Genomic DNA, 20,833 nt, shown 5'->3' with positions numbered 1-20,833 from the left:
AGATAGGTGGATGTGATAGGTGAGTTTTTGCCTGATTTTGCTGGGGTCCAGGCCTCCACCGTACTTCTTGGCCATCTCCATGTCATGTTGTCCAGGCTCTTTTTTATATGCTGTCTTCTTTAATTAAAATAGAAGCTCCTGTGAGGTCAGGAACTATCTCGTTTATTTGCATTTGTATCCCGAGTACTTAGCATAAGGCTTGGCATATGGTAAGCACTAAAAAAATGCTTTATCTATCTGATAGAAAATGGGGAGAGTAAAAGGATAGGAGAGTCAGGGATAACTGTGAGAATATAGATCTGCATAACTAGAAAGATAGTGGTAATAACCATAGGAACAGGGAAATTTGGAGGATGGGAGGATTAGGAGAGGAGATAATGAATTCTTTTTTGAACATATTACATTTGAGATGGCTATAGAATAGTTGGGTGGTGATGTCTAGCAGGTAATTCAGTAGAAAGATTAGGCTAGGGTGTGCAGATTTGAGTCATCTGCATATGCTTGAACTCATGTTCGACTTAACACGTGAGATTGCCAAGGCAGGGAAGGGAAAGGAAGGGGAAAAGGAAGGAAAAAGGGAAGGGGAAAGGAAAGGGGAAAAGGAAGGGAGAAGGGAATGGAAAGGAAAAAAATAAGGGAAAGGAAAGCAAAAAGGAAGGGAAGGGGAAAAAGGAGGAAGAAAAAGAAGACAGAAGCAGTTTCAAAGCCAATCAGAAGTCAAGGAATGCAGGCAACCCACAGCTGTTCCTCAACTTGCCAATGGCCAAGGACAGAGGTAGGTAGCCAGCTCTGGCAATTTGCAAAGTGAAGGGGCATGATTCTGACTGCTGAAGGACCAAAGCCACAGGGAGAAGAAGTTGGATAGTAGAGAAATACTTGGGGAGAAATGGGCCCACTGGATTCTGCAGACACGTGGCCCAGCAAAGTGAATCACCTAGCAACAAAAATTTGCTTTATTGATAAATGAATGAGTGTATGGCAAGGGACTGTCCTTCTTCCTTTGAGCCAGAGGCACATATGTCTAGTGGGAACTACTGACTATGGTCCCTCCTTTTCCTCTTTGAAGAAACAGCTAGGGTAATTTGTAGAAGTTGATCAAGCAGTCCTAGAGAAAAATGGAGAAAGACAAATAGAAAATTGGCAATGAGCTTTTAAATGTATAAACTTCCAAAGGGACAGGACCATATCTCACCTTTCTTATTCCCTCTCCTCCTTTACACTCCCACAATTGGAACCTCATTTATTATCTATTAAAAACTCAATGAAGTTGCCATAAGCCAACTTGTTTGAGACTTGTTTGAGCAGCCCAGGAAAGGGACATTCTCACAATGACCTGAAAATATCCTTTGTGTAGATAATGGAATCCTTGTACTAAGGAGTCAAATAGGAAAAAGGTTTTAATAGGCTGGAGCTCTTGGTACTTCAGAGCGGGAATGAACTGCAACAGTATGAGCCAAGTCTCCAGTATATCCCTGTCATGGTCTGAGGGCTTGAGAGCTGCCATCATTACAGGACAGCTTAGTAGTGGGGGGCAGTAAGGCAGAGGAAGGACATTGAGAGCCCTGAGAAAAAGCTGTACCCTTTGCAGGGAGTTGAAGACAATGTCAACAGTAGCAGAAAACCATGAGAGGATAGCAGCTGGCAAAAGAGTGCAAAGAACTGACACAGAGGAGTGAGCCCTAACCTTTTTCCCTTGTTGGGACTTAAATTACATAGACTCTGTAGGTATTTGGGTGGGTGGGAAAGTGGCCCAGGTAGGGGTGTAGACATATATCTCTTGAGGTCTGAATTGAGACTATTGTTTGACTTTTACTGTATAAATAAAACTATTCCATATTTCAAAGCCTTGTGAACCTGAATGCTTGTAAGGGACGTTCATAGCTATCCTTGGGGATGTACTAGATACTGAAGTTTCCATTGTAGCTGGGCCATTCATATTATGAGGCAATCTATGAGAAAACAATTACCAACAAGTGAATGCTTGAATTATTATTACAAAAGAGGCACTTAATAAATACTTGTTATAATGATTCACATGTCTATAGAACTTTGGGATTTATAAGATGCTTGAATGAGTAACTGAATAAATGAAAGAATGGTATGTAGCCTCTGTTTTGATTTTGCCTGGCTCATCTTTACCCCTCCTTTTCTTTTTCCTGGAGTGTTTTGGGTCTGAAAGAAGGAAGCTTTGCAGCTGTGAGACTATGAAACAAGTTCATCTCAGCAAATCTAGCCATGTTCATTCACAGGGCGCCTCCAGTTTTGACAGTTCATGGTTCTCAGCTTTTAGGTGTTAGACAGCTTTTAGGTGTTAGACTAATAATAATCATCCCTCACAATCATATAATAATCCCTCATTAACTTACAGTTTACAAAGTACTTTCTCATTCATTGTCTACTTTGATCCTTAATCCTGTTTGAGGGAGGAAAAAGAGGGATTATTAAGTCCATTTTACAAAGGAGAAAACTGAGTTTACACACTAAGTTGATCACAGAGCCAGGATCACTAAAATGGAACTACAATCAGCACTTTCTTTAAGCAAACCAAACCAATGCATGAATGGTCTCTCTTAATTCTAGTTCTCCTGTGACTCTGGACTTCCAGCTCTGAGATCTCCATTGCTGCAGGCATCTTCAGTTTCATTCTAATATCTGTTCATTTCTCCTAACTTGGGGCAATGGCATTCCAAGTGGGTTCCTTCCTCCAAGTGTAATGGTCCCTTAAATATCTGAATCTTGATGGTTTGTGGACCCTCTATTTTTTTTTTTTTAAAAAAACTCACCCTCCAAGAAAACAGCATTCTATCACTTTGGAGATGGCCTAATATAGGAGGTGACTACAGCATGGAAAATACCAACATGCTATAGGCAGGACACATGGGTCCTAGTCTTGGTTCTGCCATTAAATCTTTGTGTTACCTTGGGGAAGTTACTTCCTTTCTTTGGCCATCAGCTTCCTCATCTGTAAGGTGAGAGAACTGCACTACATAATGTCTAAGGTCCATCTTAGTGTCCATAGAGGCAGGCAAGCAGCCTAGCTGAAACTCCAAAGAATTCTGACAAAAAGACATGTGCCAGATGGGTAAAATGCTTGATACCACTTCAATCAACACTTCCCCTTGAATCCTGGTGGAGACAGCTGAAGACATGGAGCCCCAGAAATAATGAATGGTTTCCCCAGATTCCCTGTCCTGGCTCTGGCCTGGCCCCTATAGCCAGGGCTTCAGGGAAACAAACCCAGGGAGAAGGGGCCCACCATGCCAGATGCTACCAGCAACTGCCTACTGATTACTACCAATAAGCTGGCATGCCAGCTTAGCCAAAGCAACAAGAAAAAGTCGGGAGGCGGCATGTGCTGTATGAGTCAAAGCAGTAAGCAGTACCACCTTTCCTTGGACCTTGGTGGAGGCAGGTGAGGATGGAGGGCCCCAAAGCCCTGGGAATGGCAGCACCTCCAAGACCACTGGTCCGGCTTCCAGCCCCACCCCCACAGCCTTCAACCCTTGTTGAGATGTGAACGAGCAACCACTTCTGCCCGTTAACTTCCAGGGTTCCTGTGTTTATCTACCTGTTGGGGGCAATTGGTCAGTCACTCCACCAACCAACAGTTATTAAGTAGCCTGGCACTCACTAAGTACTGGGAGTAAAAAGAAAGGCAAACAGCAGTCCCTTCTCTCAAGGAGCTGAAAGTCTAATGGATGAGACAACATGCAAACAACTACGTGGGAACAAGACAGAGACAGGGTAAATTAGAGATAATTTTAGAGGGAAGCCACCAGCCTCGAGGGGATCAGGAAAGGCTTTTTGCAGAAAGTGAAATTTTAGCCGAACTGCGCACAACAGGAACTTCTGATGCAACTTGCCTTTGCTGTGCCCAGTTTGGGGGCAAAGGAGAGAAAGCCCCTTCCCCTATTTCTTCCTATTCGGCATTCAAAGCCCTTCCTTTCTTTCTAACCTTCTTATACATTACTCCCAACACATACTCTCTGATCCAGTGACGCTAGCCTCCCGGCTGTCCCACAAACCAAAGACTCTGTCTCTCTGCTCTGGACATTGTCTCTGGCTGTCCTTCATACCCGGAACGTGCTCCCCCCCCCCCCCCCACTACTGACTTCCTTACCTTCCTTTAGGTCCCAACTAAAATCTCACCTTCTATAGAAGGCCTTCCCTAATCCTTCTTAATTCCTCTGCCTTCTCTCTGTTAATTATTTCCTATTTATCCTGTTTATAGCTTGCTTTGAATGTATTTGTTTGCATGTTGTCTCTCCTGTTAGATTGTAAGCTCCTTGAGACCGGGGACTATCTTTTGCCTCTTTTTGTATTTGTGGTGCTTAGTAAAATGCCTAGCACATACTAGGTGCTTAACCAATGTTGACTGACTGATTGCTTTGCCCCTGGGTCATCCCATTTGACTACCTGCCGATCTCTCCTATGTGTGCTGACTCCCCCATTAGAACGTGGGTTTCTGAAAGCATCTAACATCTCTAATTTGTATCCTTAGTTATTAGCACAGAGCCTTGACATAATAAGTGCCTAATAAATGCTTTTTTATTATCAGTCCTATGTTCTACAGTTTCCTCATCTATAAAATGAGAGGTGGGTGGAGAGTAAATAATCTGTTTCCTCCAGTTTCAAGTCTTAAGATCCTTTGGAAACTCTCTATTATTAACTTGAAGCTCAAACCTCAAAAGTTCAAGGGCTACTTTCCCAGCATTTGAAGCCTTCTGCAAGCTAGTTGTGCCATTCTTTGCTAGTTTTATCTTGTGCCATAGGGCAGGCACCAAGGGAGAGATAGAAGCCAGCATGTGCCACGCAAGTCAAACCACCACCACTACAGTGACCAATATCTCTTCTCAGATCTGGGTAAAGACAGCCCAGGACCCTGACCCCAAGAGCCTTAGAAGTGAGTGACCCCAGCCGAGTTGATTGGCTCCCAGCCCAGCCATCATTGAAGGGAGGTACCACTATGGAGGAGCTACCTACCTTCTTTATCCCCTCCAGTGACATCTATTGACCAGCAGCCACCAGATGGACACGAGAGGTCTACAAGTGGCAGCACCCTCCAGACTGCTGGTTCTGCTTCCAGCCTGCCCTTCCCAGCCATCATCTGGGGAAGCAACTCTTTTTTTTTTTTTGCTTTTTCTTTTTGGTGAGGTAATTGGGGTTAAGTGACTTGCCCAGGGTCACACAGCTAGTAAGTGTCAAGTGTCTGAGGCCAGATTCAAACTGAGGTCCTCCTGACTCCAAGGCCGGAGCTCTATCCACTGCGCCACCTAGCTGCCCCTAGGGAAGCAACTCTTGCTGTCATCCTCACCAATTGCCAGCCAACTGCCACACACAGGGTGAGCAAATGAGCAGAGCATCCCGAGGGAGAAACAGGAGGCAGCTTGTAGTGGGCAAGTCAAACTGCCATCACCACTCTGACCACCATCTTTCCTCAGAGTCTGATGGAGACAGCTCAGGACCCTGAACCCAAGAGCCTTTGGATTGACAATGCTTCTGGATCAGTGCCTTCAACCATCATCCTGGGACACAACCTCTATAGGGGCAGCCTGGCAACTGCTCCTGCAGGTGCTGAATCTACTGAAGGCCCAGAAAAGAAAATTTTCGCCATTAACATCCTTGGCACTTGCTAAATGGTTCAGCACTAAAAACTGATATGATTTTATCTGTGGAAATAATAACAAGAATAATATTGATATTTATATGGTGCTTCTTACGTGCCAGTCCCTGCACTAAGTGCTTTATAATTATTATTTCATTTGATCCTCTCAACCACCCTGGGAGGTAGGTGCTATTATTATGCCTATTTTACAGGTGAGGAAACTGAGGCAAACAGAAGTTAAGTGCTGAGGGTCACAGAGCTAATAAGTCTCTTTGGTTGGCTTTGACTTGGGTCATACCTGAAATGACATTAAAGAAGAAAACTACTATCATCTGCTTTGCTCCTGCATCCTAAGGACAATGGGACTTTTCTGACTTGCAGCTCAAATCTTCTCTATGTGCTATCACTCCTGTTAGAAGGTGAGCTCCTTGAGAGCTGGGGCTGTCTTCCTTTGCTATTTGTATACTCAGCACTTAGAACAGTGCTCTGCCCATGGTAAAAGCTTAATAAACGCTTCATTGACTCATTCATAATACTCTCTTGTACACATTCTACTTTGCAGACAAACTCTTCCCTCTAAACATTTCTTGCGTGTTCCTGCCCCCAGCCTTTGCTCTCCCCATGCTCTAATTCTTCCTTCCAGCCAGAGATCTAGGCTCCCACTTTACATCAGTTTTCAGCTGCAGAAATCAGCACCTTATGGCCAGGAATATTAGCTGACCACACATACTAGACTCTTTACTGCTCGGGGAGAAATCAGAGCTAAGTTGATGAGGAGTTTCTTATTATTTTCAATTCATTCCTTGGGTAATTATAAAAGTTATTTATTAATCCCATACTTGCGGAGGGGCCAGCTGATGCTCCCTGAGGAACTCACTTTGGATTCAGCAATCACTTGTTGGATAATGGAGTGATACTTATTCCCACGGAGCATGTAATGAAGTCAAACTTGCTCATTCATCCCCTCTTGCTACCTCCTACAAGGTTCAGAAGAGAAGAGCCAGATCAGGCTTCTCCCTCAAGCTGATTACAATTCCACCATTATAAATGACAGCCTGGAGACCTGGGGCTGCCTCTGATTTGCTGCATTCCTTTTGGGAACTAAATTAATGTTTATTAAGGACTATTGTGCTAGGAACTGGGTAAGATTCAGTTATAGAAGACATGGTCTGTGTTCAGAACTTACAGTGCAGCAGGCTTCTCTAGGCCTCAGTTTCCCCATCCGCAAAAATGAGGGGGGGTAGACTATAAGACCTCTAACATTCCTTCTAGCTCTGACATTCTGCACTCTAGGATTCTAAGGCCCTATCCCTGTCTGACATTCTATATTCTAGAATTCCAAGGTCTTGTTCAGCTCTGACAGCTATATTCTAGGTAACTAAAGACATAGTTTCTAGAGAAAATGTCTGCAGAGCTGGCCTGCACACCTGCTTCGTGAGCTTATTTATGGCTCTTTCCTAGCTCATGGGATCCTCGTGGACAAGATGGTGAGATGTAGAGTCGATGATAGAGCAGTCAGGTGGATTTATGGCTGTTTGGACAAACATCCTGATAAATGGAAGGCTTTTTTAATGGTGGTTATGCACTGTGTTCTTGGCCTTCTTGTGTGTTCAGCATTTTAAATCACTGCTGTAAATGAAAGGGACAAGCATGTTTATTAAATTTGTGAATAACACAAAGATGGGAGAGATAAGTAGCTAACCCACTGAGTAACAAATCAAGGATCCAAAATTATTTCAAGAGCTATTTGATTTTTTTCTGCTCAATGCCCCACAGCCTCATTCCATCTCCCATGAACCCCGTTATACCTATTTCCCCCAAGTCCACAATCAACAGGCTGGAGAACCTGGCAATTTTATAAAAGACAAAACCAAAAACCAACAATAGATTCAGAATTACCTTTGGATTCCTTCCCATGATTTTCTCTCTCCTCAATGGAGCACTGGGCCATCAATCATTTCTCCTTCCTTCTCTCTAAACCACTTTTAAATTCACATACCCTATGCCCTAATCTGATTTCTGGTCATTCTAAGAAGGTTTTGCACTCAGCCATTACTTAGTCAATAACTCAATTCAATTAAACTAAATTCAATTTCAGGAATATTTATCTTCCTTTAAGGCTTGGCTCAGGGCCCATCCCATCCATGGAACACTTACTGATTCCCTTCCCTCTTAAATCACCGTATAGTATACTTATCTGCATCCATATCACATCACCTAGTAGAATGTAAACTCATTGAAGGCAGTTTTTTTTTTTTTTTGCTTTGGTCTTGGGATCCTCAGTGCCTCAAATGCTCATAGTAGGTGCTTAATAAATATTTGTGGAATTGGACATCCACTATAAGCATGATCAGTGCTTAGTGCTAAGGATGTAAAGATGAGAGACAGCACAGTCTCTGCCCTAAGCTGTTTATTTTCTCCTCAGGGAGGGAGATAGCATATGGGAGAAATAAGCATGATTCAAGGTAGAATGTGATAGGGGCAAATGAGAGAGCCAGACAAAGTAAGTGCTCTAAGAAAATTCAGGAAAGGAGAGATTTAGCAAAATGAGGAGAGAAGATCAAATGGGACTTTCTAACTCTAAATCCTTTGATCTCCTGACTTACTAGCTAGGCAGCTAGATAGAGTCTGGAGTTAGGAAGACCTGAGTTCAAATCTGCCCTCAGACACTTAGTAGCTATGTGACAAGTCATTTAATTTCTGTTTGCCTCAGTTTCCTCAACTGTGAAAAAGAGATAATAATAGCACCTATCTCCCCAGGGTAGTTTTGAGAATGAAATGAGATCAGATTTGTAAAGTTCAGTGCCTGGCACATAGTAGGTGCTCAATAAACACTTATTTCCAGCTTTCCTTCCTTATAGCTGGAGGATCAGGAATGACTTCATGGAGAGGTGACATCTGAGCTGGGTCTTGAGGAAGAAAAGCATGTAAATAGCAATGAAGGGGGAGCAAATGTACTCTAGGACAAGAATACATCTTTCAGCTGCTGTGTCTAATGGCCTTGTCTCGATCCTCATATATCTTGATTTATCTACTGCTTTTGAGACTGCTGACCACCTCCTTTCCCAGGAAATCTTCTTCTGCTTTGGTTTTCATTTTAAGTGCCGGGGATACAAAAGAGGAAAAAAGACAATGCCTGCCCTCAAGGAGCTCACAATCTAATGGGAGAGGGAGCAGCTAGCTGGTGCAGTGGATGGAACACTGGCCCTGGAGTCAGGAAACCTGAGTTCAAAGCTGGCCTCAGACACTTACCCACTGTATTACCCTGGGCAAGTCATGTAGCCCCTGATTGCCTCAAAACCCCAAATGACAATCTAATGGAAGAGACAACACTACCTCTTTGCCTAAGACACAATTTCCTTATCTGTAAGATGAGAGAGTTGGATTAGATGACTTGTAAGGTCCCTTCCAGCTGTAGATTGATGATCTTATAGTTTAATGACTGAAGTAGGTTTTGCTTAGAGGAAAGGTTTTATGGCTTAGCCTAAAGGACGCTGCACTTTAAGTCAAGAAGACTTAGTCAAAGACTTTGCTTCTGACATAATAGCTATGTGGCCAGAGCACCTTTTACTTTTCTAAGTCTTAATTTTGATCAGCTATAAAATGGTTCTAATACTTCTAGTGCTTACACTTGAAGGCTTGTTATGAGGCTTAAAGTGTGATAATGTACATAACCACTTTCTGAAACTTAAAGTGCTACATAAGGGCAAAGCTGCTGAGATAGAAAACGGTAGCATCATAGTAGGACATCATAATCTATTTGGGCTGGAATGCTAGGCATGCAGCCAAAGGCGTGCAATAAAAACCTGAGAATTTCCTGTGGCACTTCTACGTGCAAAGTTTTGTGCTGAGAAACATGGAGGCCGGATATATGAGTCAGATAAGAGTTTTGCTCTCGAGTTCGTAGTCTAATGTGTGAGGGGAATTGGGGCAGAGATAAGGTGGGAGCACAGATGACATCAATATAAGGCCGGCCTGCTAAGGGCCGAGTCAGGTGTAGACATAGTATGTGAGTGTTACAGGAATTGGGATGAGAGAGATGACCTCATGCAGGAAGGCTGCACAGAAGTCAGAGAAAGCCTTAGGGAGAAGTGACAGTGATTGGCCTTGGAAATGGTAGGCTTTGTGTAGAAGGAGAGGACTGCAGAAGAGAGCGCTAGAGGAAGGTGATGGCTTGAGAAGGCAAAGGGAAAGCTGCTGCTCAAGCCCATAGATGGGAAGTTGGGAGGGACCTGAGGTTCTACCCTCACTCCTCACCCCCATTTGACAAAAGAGGAAACTGAGACCTAGAGGAGTGAATTTACTCAACCACGATCACACAGGCAATAAGAGAAGAGCTGAGACTTGAAAGCAGGTGCTCTGATTCCAAATCCATCATTCTTGCCATTACATCCTCATGCTGCCCCAGTCTGAGAAAGCACGTGGCACCCCCCAGGGCCTATGTCAGGCTGACGCTTATGCCAACTTTTGTCTCTGTGGGATGGACCCATGAACTCGATGCAGTACTCATCCTAATAAATCTTAACTGCAGAAAGAGCTCATAAGCTCATATAGCAAATCCTGTAGCCAGTGAGATGTAGGCAGGGGCCAGACTGTAGAGGGCCTTCAATGGCAAGCTAAGGAGTGACATGAAGAGTCACTTAAATCGTAACTATGTTTTAGGAAGATTAACGTTCGTGTGTGAAGGTGGATGGAGGGGAAGAAGCTGGAGGCAAACGGATCATCAGTAGGCTATTCTAATTGACAAGGGGAGACGGCATGAAGGCCTGGACTGTGTGGTGGGCGGCCCTGGGGACACAGAGAAAAGGACAGATGGGTATGTTGGTTGACTGGATTGAAAACAATCTGATTTCCTCAAACAACTGCACAGGCACTAACTCCCCCCTTTTCATAGGATTTGTACCTAATCGGCTTGATCTGAGGACAGAGGGGAAAGAATTCTCCATCTTTCACCAAGTCATCCATCTCTTTCAGATCTGTCCTCACCCTCTCTGCTCTGACTCCCAGGCACAAGGTGTTTCTTATCTATTTCCAATTAGAGGAACTTGCTGGCTTGGCTAACCTTGCCTCCAGCTGGGTTGGCAGCTCGGTGCCAGCCTGAGCTGATTCGGCCTTTCCTGGAGCTCCCTCTCCATGGGGCAGCTTCTTGGCTCGTTAGCTATGTTGCTCTGTAAAGCAAGCTTGCGCTGACCTCATACCCTGCTCTCCCATACACAGTGGAAACAGAGACGATGGCTTCACAACTTCTATCAGGGTCAAAGGGATGAGGTCTGGCATTGAAGAAGCCCGATTTCAATAACAGGGGCAGAATCTTTCCTGAGTTACCTATAGTCATCATTCCTGTATGTATCATTCATTCATTCAATAAACACTTGGGATCATAAGATTTTTAGAGTTAGAAGAGACCTCAGAGATTATAGGATTACATATAGATCTAGAGCCAGAAGGGACCTTACAGCTTATCTAATCCAACTCCCCCATTTTACAGATGAGGGCACTGAGTCCTACAAAACTGAGCCTGTGACTTACCCAAGGTCGTACAGGTAGGAAGTATCAAAGTTGGGATCTGAGCCATGTTCTTCAGACTTCAAGCCCAGTGCTGTGTCTTGCTTCCCACTTGAAGCCCCTGGATGGGCCACATTCTGGCATTGATTCCACTCCCAGGAGGGATCATACAAAGAGGCAGTTTCCTCCTTCCTTGTAAAATGAGGGGGTGGGGGTGGGCTAGATGTCTTCCAAGATCCCTTCCAGGTCTAGATCTCTGATCCCATGATCTTATAATTTAATGTCTGAAATAGGTTTTGCTCAGAGAATAGTATGGCATAGCAGATAGAATGCTGCATCTTTAATTAGGAAGACTTGTGTAAAAATCTTGCCTCTGACACTTTATAGCTACGTAGCCATTGGAAAATCACTTAGCCTTTCTAAGTCTTAGTTTTTATCACCTATAAAATGGGAATAGTAGCTCTGGTACTTACCTTTAAGGCTTGTTATGAAGCTCAAGTATGATAATGTATGTAAAATGCATTCTGAAATGTAAAGTACTATATAAACATCAGTTATTTTTATTTCAAGATTTCACTTGCTATCTGAGTTGCTTGCTTAGTTTCTTGGCCCATTGTCTTTCCTCGACCTGCCCCACCCCCATCATTTGTGTATTATTCATTCCTGCTTCTAGCTTACTGGTGGCTTTGCTTAGATCTGCTTGTTCAGAATCCCCAACTTTCCTGGTCCCTGATTCCTGCCCTGCAACAGTGATGCTCCTCTGCCTACAAGTCCGATTCAACTCGTAGGCTGCTTCTAGCTACGTTGGGTAGCACAAAGAAGAGAAATAAGATTGGACCACGTCAATGTCATTCCCTAAGGCTTCTTACATTCTGTAATGGAAAGAATGTGGGATTTGTAGTTGGAATCTATAAACTTGTATCCTGGTTCAAAGCACGGGGGGAGTGACTTCCCTCTTCTGAACCTCAGTTTTCTAAGCAGTAAAATAGGGAAAATCACACCTACCTTACAGGGATCTGTAAGGAAATCACATTGTAAACTTAAAATGAAATAAAAATGTGTTACTATAGTCAATAAGCCATTTCAAAAAGGTACCAATGTTTTCCAAAGAATGAAGAGGGGAAATAGTTCAAAAATGTTTCACAGGCAGTTCCTGAAGGCTGCCATCTAGTCAACAACACAGTGTCATTGGGTGGGGCTCTAGAAAGAACCAGACCCCAAAGTGGTAGGTGAAATATCTTCCTTTGGGTCCCACAGGGAGCATTCTTCTGTCTGTGAGACATAGGAACTCAGTAGGAGGAAGCCAACAAAGGGCACTGAGAGAGATAATGGTATATGCTAGAGGCAAAGGGAATTAAAAGTGAGTCTAGCCAGTGCAGGGGACAGGGAGGAGACTGGCTCGATGAGGGCACCTGCTAAGATTCAAGAGTGCTTCTCTTCACAGCTTCTTAGCTATGAAGGGCTGCAATGGGCCTAAAAGGTTATATAGTCCAAACCTCTCATTTTACAGATGAGGAAATTGAGGCCAGGGAGATTAATTTACCTGTCTGAGGTCATAGCACTGAAGCCACAGAGCCAGGACCCTCGTGCCTTCTGTCCCTCCATGCTTTCTTTCCAAGCTCCTTAGCTCCTAAGGGTTGTAAAACCCTATCTATCTTTGCAGCTACCTCAGTAGCCCTTTCTCTGGCCTCTGCCCTTCCTTATAAATGTTTGAGTCAACTGTTACCAGCACTGCTAGTTCCCAGACCCAGACTCCATCTTTCTTCAAACATTTCACACTCCTCTTGCTGACTGCTAAGGAGTCTCAGGTAAATGAGGACTCCATGAAATCTTCGGGGTTGTTTTGCCTAGCAATCATCCTGTAGGATCATGGAGGCATAGGAAGACTTACAGGAACTGAGGCAAAGGGAAGTAAACAGAACAAGGAAAACAACATATACAATGACTCCAGTGTAGATGGAGAGACAATAACAAACAATTGAAATGGAATGCTGTGAAATGATAATGATCAAACTTGGCCCCAAAGAAGAGCTGTGAGAAGACACCTATGTCCTTTCTGTACAGGGGGCAGGACTATGGGTATAGAACATCAGACTTGGTTGGTATGGCAGTTAGTTTTGTATAAGGGATGGATCTCTGGAGAGGGGGCAGAGAAGCACATACTGGGAAATACGTATGATAGAAAACCAAAATATATCAACAGTTTTTAAAGTTGGAAAAAAATCTGTTTCAGAAAAATTGTTCCTGACTAAAACAACATTTAATTTCTGACTTAAGCTTACTCCAGCCATTCATTTATACATTCATTCGAGAGACTATTAATTCTCCATGTGATGTCATGAATATGACATAACTTTTCTTGATCTTTTTTTCCTACTTTGTAAAATGAGGAAAATGCATTCTCTAAAGTACTTTCCATCTCTGAGATTGTGTCCCATGATTCTAAGCTCCCTTCAAGTTTTAGCCTTCTTAATTCCATGTTCAAATGTCCTGAGTGCTGACATTCTATGAGCTATGATTCTAAGGCCCTATGCAGCTCTAGTGCTTTATTTTCTGTCTTGAAGGCTTCATGCAGTTCTAATATTCTATGTTTGATAATTTTTTTCTTTTTCCCCTTTTAAATAGCATTTTATTTTTTCCAATTACATGTAAAGACAATTTTTAACATTCATTTTTTTAAATAAAATTTTGAGTTTCAAATTTTTTTCCTTCCTTCCTTCACTTCCCTTCTCCCTAAGATGGCAAACAAGTTGATATAGACTATATGTATATAATCATGTAAATATTATGGTCTTCTTGCATCTCTGACATTCTCTGCTCTATGATTCTAAGTCCCCTTGCAGCTCTAACATTCTATGGTTTTGTGACATGGAGTAAAGGGAGGGTCTGTCAGTAAAGGTTCTTAAAGACCAGGCTAAGAAATCTTCATTGGAGATCAAAGGTACAGAGAGCTGCCATGAGAGGCCTCCTGTTCCTATATTAACTTTGAATGATTTAGCCACAAGCATACCACCTGAAGCAATCTCTGGATTTCTAAATACCAAGTTTTATTCAGTCCACTTTGATGGCCTAAACAAAACAAAACAAAACAAAACAAAAAAAGGAGATATTTACTCCCAGGGCTTCCCACACAGGGTCTTTCTTGGCCAGGCTTACAAAGAGACTCAGTGGCAGAGATCTATCTAATAAGGTCTAATAGGGTAGTACTGTCTAGTCGTGTAGAAGGGTTAACAATGGTGACACATCCAAGGTAGGGTGGGCCATCTTAATGCTCATCCTTACCCAGCCATCTGCAGACCACAAGCAGAAAATCATTCATGCAGAGCCAGGTTGAGAACTTACCATTCGGTATAACTTGTCTTCCAGCTCCTGGTTAATCCTCTGTAAGGCTAAGTAGTTGTTTTGTATTCTGAAAGAAAAGATAATATTATGTCATTGGGATCACTGACCCTTCCCCAGGATCTTGAGGACAGGGTGAGGAAGCAAGTTACAGATCACTGCTAAAATGACGAAGTCACACACATGGCTTATCCCTCATGATGTTCTCTTCCAGGAAGGCTTTCAAGATTATGCCCATCTCACCCTGCTCAACCTTTTACCCCAAAGGCTCTCAATCACTCATTCAACAAATTCTCCATTTCAACAAACATGAGATGTTCAGCATGGTGCAAGGCACCAAGAAAGGAAGAGGAAATACAAGATTATAAAACAGCATTTGAGATCCATCTGTACTGTACATACACCTCAAGAACACAGTCGAACCTTTTCCACTGTGAATTCATGTGCCTGTTACACACAACATGGTTTAATGGCCAGAGAGATGAACCTGGAGACATGGGTTGGAATCTGGGCTCCAACCCTAGCTAGCTGTGTGATATGGGGCAAGTCATATTATCTCTCTGAAGTTTTCTTGAATTTCCAGCAAATAGGGAAAATTATGCTTGTACTACTTACCTCACATGGTTATCACCACGTATATACTTTATAAACTCAGAGGCAGCTAAGTGGTCCAGTGGTTAGAGCGCTGGACTTGAGTCAAGAAGACACAAGTTCAGATCTGGCCTTAGACATTTACTAGCTGGGTGATTCTGGGCAAATAATTTAAATTCAGTCTGCCCCAGTTTCTTCATCTATAAAATGGGGGTAATAATAGCACCCACCTTACAAGATTGTTGTGAACTAATATCTATGTAAAGTGCTTAGCACAGTTTTTGGCACACAGTAGGCACTTCATAAATGTTTCTTTCCCCCTTAAAAGTGCCATAGAAGTGGGAGCTATAATTATTGTTGCTGCTTTTGTACTTTTATTCCTGCCAAACTAGAGTCACAGAATCTTAGTGGTGGAAAGGACTTCAGAGATCATCTAATCCAATTGCCTTCCTAAACAATCAATCAGTCTATCAACAATTTGGTACCTACTGTGTGCAGAACATTATGCAGTGCTGGGGTTGGGGGAGGAGATTTAGATAAAACCCAGATACTTGATTTCATGGGCTCACAGTATAGTTATTCCTAACCAATATGACACCAGGCATTTTCTCTATCTCCCATGCCTGGAATGTTTTCCCTCTTCATCTCTGTCTACCGGCTCCTGTTAACTCGCAGCTAAAATCCCATTTTCTATAGGAAGTCTTCCTCAACCTCTCTTGCCTCCCATCTCTTAATTTTTTTCCTATTGATCCTGAACACAGCTTGTTTGTACATGTTTGTTCGCTTGTTGCCTCCCCCATTAGATTGTGAGCTCCTTGGGGGAAGAGACTGGCTTTTGCCTCTTTTTGTATCACTATCACTTAGCACAGTGCTTGGCACATAGAAAGCACTTAACAAATGGTTACTAACTTTCTACAGCAGCCCTGACAGATAACAATTCACCTTTGTGGTCTGGATTCTTAGGACAGCACTCTGCTCCAAAGCTCTTCTCTCTAGAGTTAGCAACAATCTGCAGCGTCTAATTGTCTAATTGTCTCAATTCTCATATGCCATAATTTAGCTACTGCTCTTCCTGCATACCCTCTCCTGCCTTGGTTTTCATCACAATGATCTCTCCTGGTTCTCTTCTTATCTGTCTGTTCCTTCTCAGTATTTCTTTGCTGATCATTATCCAACTCTTACTCCCTAAGTGTGGGTCTCCCCAAGGGCTGTTTTATACCTTCTCTTCACTCTCTATACTCTTTCCCTAGAGGATCTCATGTTCTCAAGGGTTCAGATATCATCTCTATGCTGATGCCTTCCAAAGCTACATATTGGACTCAAATCTCCCTCTTGAACATCCCTTTCTTAAAGTTTGCCAACCCCCTGTTGGACATCTCCACCTTGATGAATAAGGAACCTCAAACTCAGCATTTCCAAAACTATACTCATCTTTCCCTGTATACTTACCCTTTTCAACACCCCATTTTCTGTTGAAGGTATCCCTGTTACAAACTTGAAATTAACCATGATACTTCCCTTTCTCTTACTCTTTGTTTTTTTTTTTTTGGCTAGGCAATGGGGTTAAGTGACTTGCCCAGGGTTATACAGCTAGTAAGTGTTATGTGTCTGAGGCTGGATTTGAACTCAGGTCCTCCTGAATCTAGGGCCGGTGCTCTATTCACTGTGCCACCTAGCTGCCCCTCTCTTACTCTTTGATCCAAATCAGCTGCCAAGTTGTCCATCCCACATCCACATCTTACATACACCCCCTTCTTTCCACTTACATAACCATTCTTCTAATTCAGAACCCCATAACCTTTCAACTGGACCACTGTAATTGCCTCTTAGGTGTCTTCCTTGATCCCAGTCTCTCCTCCCCACACAGCTGCCAAAACAATCTTCAAAGATACTTGTCTGACTCAGTCCCCTACTGACAAATTTAGGATAAAGCACAAACTTCTCAGTCTGGCATTTAAAGCCCCCCACCATATGATGTCACCTTACTATTTCCAAACATATTCTACACTCCAGGGAAGATGGATTGCTTGCCATTCTCCAAACTTGGTATTCTATTGCACAGCTCCGTGACATGACTTCACACAGGCTGCCCCTCTCTCCTTGCCTGGAATATACTCTCTCGTGTAAATTTCTCAGAATCCTTATCTTTATTCACGGCTCAGCTCAGGTGCCATCTCCTATGTAAGGCTGATCCCAGCTACCCCAGTTCTGTGTTCTCTCCTTCCTCTTACCTTGATCTTACTTATTTGTATACATGTCATATCATCCACCCAAGACCCAGGAGGATATAAGCTCCCTGAGAACAGGAACTGTTCTTGGTGTTTGCCTTGTATAGCCGGTACTCAATCTTATTGAGTTGAATTGCATTTTCTGAATTTTTCCAGTGATGGCAGGTTCATTACCTACAGTGGCCACTCATTCCACTCTTGGACAGCTCTGTTAGGAAGTCCTTCCCTTTAATCAACCATAACTGATGTCCTTGTAACACCTCCCTAGTGGTCCTATTTCTGTCTATTGCCTACCAATGCAGTTAACTCATTTACAGAAAAACAGTTGAAAGTTAGCAAGGTGGGAAGAAATTTCTGAGAATCCCTGATCAGCCGTTACAAAGCCCATAAATGAAAGCTCATGAACTTCACTCACAGAAGCTTCTTTGTTGCACTCAGAGCCTATTCATTCCTTTTGGACACATATTTCTAACAAGCTTGGTTACATAGTTTTCCAGCCCATAGAAATTTAGAAGTAGCAAGTTATGAGGAGGAAGGGGACTGCTAAAAGTAGTTACGTTGAGGGTAGCTCCTCACTTCTCAAATGCATCTTGCTCTTCTCAATCCCTTTCCTTTGATGTATAGCAGTGATAAAACACTATTTTCTTCCCTAAGGTATTCTTTGGACTGAACACTAAAGAAGGTTAAGTTACACCTGCCCTATTTAAGAAGTCAGGGAAATGTGTGATACAGTTCATAGATACTGTCATCTACATCAGTAACATTTAAAAATTTTGGTGCCTAAAGGTCTAAACCCAGGGTTCTTAACCTGAGGCCCACAAACTTGTTTTTAAAAATATGCTGATAACTGTATTTCAGTATAATTGCCTTTATTTGTAATCTTATGTGTTTTAATGCATTTTAAAACATTATTCTGAGGTGTCCTTAGACTTCACCAGACTGCCAAGAGTGTCAATGATACAAAAAAGGTTAAAATCCTCTGATTTAATTTCTCCATTATTGGAAATGCCATTCCTTGAAGGTTCTTGGTTATATGTGTGTTGAGGAGGGGACAGGGGTTCAATATACTGTACTCTGCACACAGGACGCATTAAATCAAGTTTGCCAATTTCCTTAGTGCCCAGTAATGTTTTTTTTTTTTTTCCTCACAGACACAAATAACAATACTTTTTGAAAAGCATTGTCTCAGAAGTTTGTTTTTGCTTTCTGGTGGAATTCAGAACACCAGACAATTTTGCCTCACTGATGAAAACATCTGTCTCCCTCCAAGTAGTATATGTGCTGAACTGTAATTCCTGAAAACCAGTTACCAATGATGACAACTCCCATTTCTAAAGGAAATTTAAGGGGCAAGTGCTTTCCTCACCCACACCCCTGGGAGCTAAGTGGCAATTATGTTATGATTCGTCTCCTGTGGGGATGTCTTTCACCAGCTCAATTCAAAATTCCTCTCTAAGAGTTGGGGTGGCCAAAAAGTTCATCTCATTTGGCCAAATGGGTGAGGAACACCTATGGACTTAGGTCGGTCTTAGGACAAGACAACAGTTGGTCAATACACATTTGCTAAGCATCTGCTGTCTGCCAGACACTGTGCTAAGTGCTGAGGATGCAAAGAAAGGCAAGAGACAGTGGGGGATAGCATGCAAACAACCATGTTCAAACAAGATCTAGACAGAATCGTTGTTGTTTGTCCTTTATTCTCAAAGAGGACCATGACATCAGGAAGATGATGCCGTGGCTTGCAAGTGAATTGGATTTAATTGAGGAGGGCTGTGCAAAGATATCAATCTCAGTTTCTCCTCCAGAGCCATCTGGGTCCAGGGACAAGATATAAATCAGGATGAGTGGAGATGGCCCCCTCTAGACAAGATAAATTGGAGATAATCAATAGAGGAAAGGCACTAGCATTAAGGCGATCAGGAAAGGTTTCTTGTAGCAGGTGGAGGTTATAGCTGGGACTTGAAGGAGGCCAGAAAAACCTGGGAGGCAGAGATGAGGAGAGACCTTGTTCCAGATATGGGGAATAGAGAGTGAAAATGGCAGGAGTGTGGAGATACATGTATTGTGTGAAGAATAGCAAGGGGACAGTGTCACTGGACTGCAAAGTACTGGGGGTAAGGAGAGTAAGGGGTAAGAAAACTGGACAGATGGAAGGAGGCCAGGTCATGAAGGGCTTTGACTGTCATAGGATTTTATATTTGATCCTAGAGGTGACATTGTCTGTCACAGGGACAACATTTAAAGCTACAGTTTCCTGGGCTATTTTTTCCTTTTTTTTTTATTTTAAATGGTATTTTATTTTTCCCAATTACATGTAGAGACAATTTTTAACATTCATTTTTAATAAGATTTTGAGTTCCAAATTTTTCTCTCTCCCTCCCTTCCCACCTTCCCAAGACAGTAAGCAATTTGATATTGCTTATATATGTATGATCATGTAAAACATTTTTCCATATTAGTCATGTTGTGAAAGAAGAAGCAGAATAAAAGGAAAAAAAAACCTACAAAAAATGAGGTGAAAATAGTATGCTTTGATCTGCATTCAGACTCCATCAATTCTTTCTCTGGATGTGGATTCACTGGTCTATTTGGCTTCAGATCAAAAACGCTTCAGAAGTTTATAAAAACAAAACTCTGGTCAAACACACTGGTCAATATTAGCACGATGCTCCCAATATTAAAGGATACCTCCCTCTATTTTGCTAAAAAATAATTGACAACTTTTTTGGGGGGGGAGCAATATATTTTGTAAGTGGGGGTGTGTTTGGATGTTCGTTGATCATTACCTTGAGTCAAAACAGAAGGACTAATACATTAAAAAATAGTTTATGCAACTAGAGACTGGACAGCCCACTTAGGGGCCAAAACCCAACTGGACAAGCCACAGGGTGGGGGAAATAGGGTTATACAATGGCTTCTGCGAACAAGAGCCACTAGTTTTTATAGACTGCAAGTTTAGTATTAATCACTAGTGTGATGTGGCAGCTAAAAACCTAGCTCAACCTTAAGTTGCATTAATAGCAATCTAGGGCCTTGAATGAAGCAGGAAGTGGGCCCACCATCCTCTGTGCTACTCAAACTGGAATACTCTGGCAGTTCTTGGTACTCCCATTTTAGGAAAGTCAGTGACAACCCAGAGAGCATCTAGAGGGGAGCTAGGAACTATGCCACCATAAGAACTGGTTTAAGAACAGGGGTTATTTTAACCTTAAGAACAGAAGACTGTAGGAGTGGAGAGGGGAGTTGAAGGGAGATGTTGTGGATCATGACTGCTATCTTTAAATGTCTAGAGGGGTGTTGTTCTTCTTGGTCAAACAGAGTAGGAATAGGAAAAAAGGGCAGCGGTTCAGAGAGGCCAATTTTAGCTCGATATAAAGGAAAAAAAACACCTTCCTAACAATTGGAGCTATCCCAAAATGGAATGGACTACTGCAGCATGTAATGTTTCCCATCACTGGAGGCCTTCAAACAGAGGCTGAATGACCACCCACCAGGGACATTATAAAGGAGATGCAAGCTGTTGTGAAGATGATAGGACTGCAGAATCCCAGAAGAGACTGTCCAG

At 42.6% G+C, this 20,833-nt stretch overlaps 1 protein-coding gene across 3 annotated transcripts in view; it reads right to left on the bottom strand.

Annotated features, from left to right (window-relative positions):
* The window catches only part of BEGAIN (brain enriched guanylate kinase associated), a 180,744-nt gene that overhangs the window by 41,893 nt on the left and 118,018 nt on the right, over positions 1-20,833 (bottom strand). For all 3 annotated transcript variants that reach the window (XM_078150413.1, XM_078150414.1, XM_078150415.1), the window contains one exon: positions 14,453-14,519. In XM_078150413.1, coding sequence (XP_078006539.1) covers positions 14,453-14,519 — 67 coding nt within the window. The remainder of the gene's footprint in view (positions 1-14,452; positions 14,520-20,833) is intronic.

Source organism: Phascolarctos cinereus, unplaced genomic scaffold (genome assembly GCF_003287225.1).
Source record: "Phascolarctos cinereus isolate Bilbo 61053 unplaced genomic scaffold, phaCin_HiC Scaffold_2;HRSCAF=192, whole genome shotgun sequence".
NCBI lineage: Eukaryota > Metazoa > Chordata > Mammalia > Diprotodontia > Phascolarctidae > Phascolarctos > Phascolarctos cinereus.
This window is presented reverse-complemented; position numbering and strand designations above follow the sequence as displayed.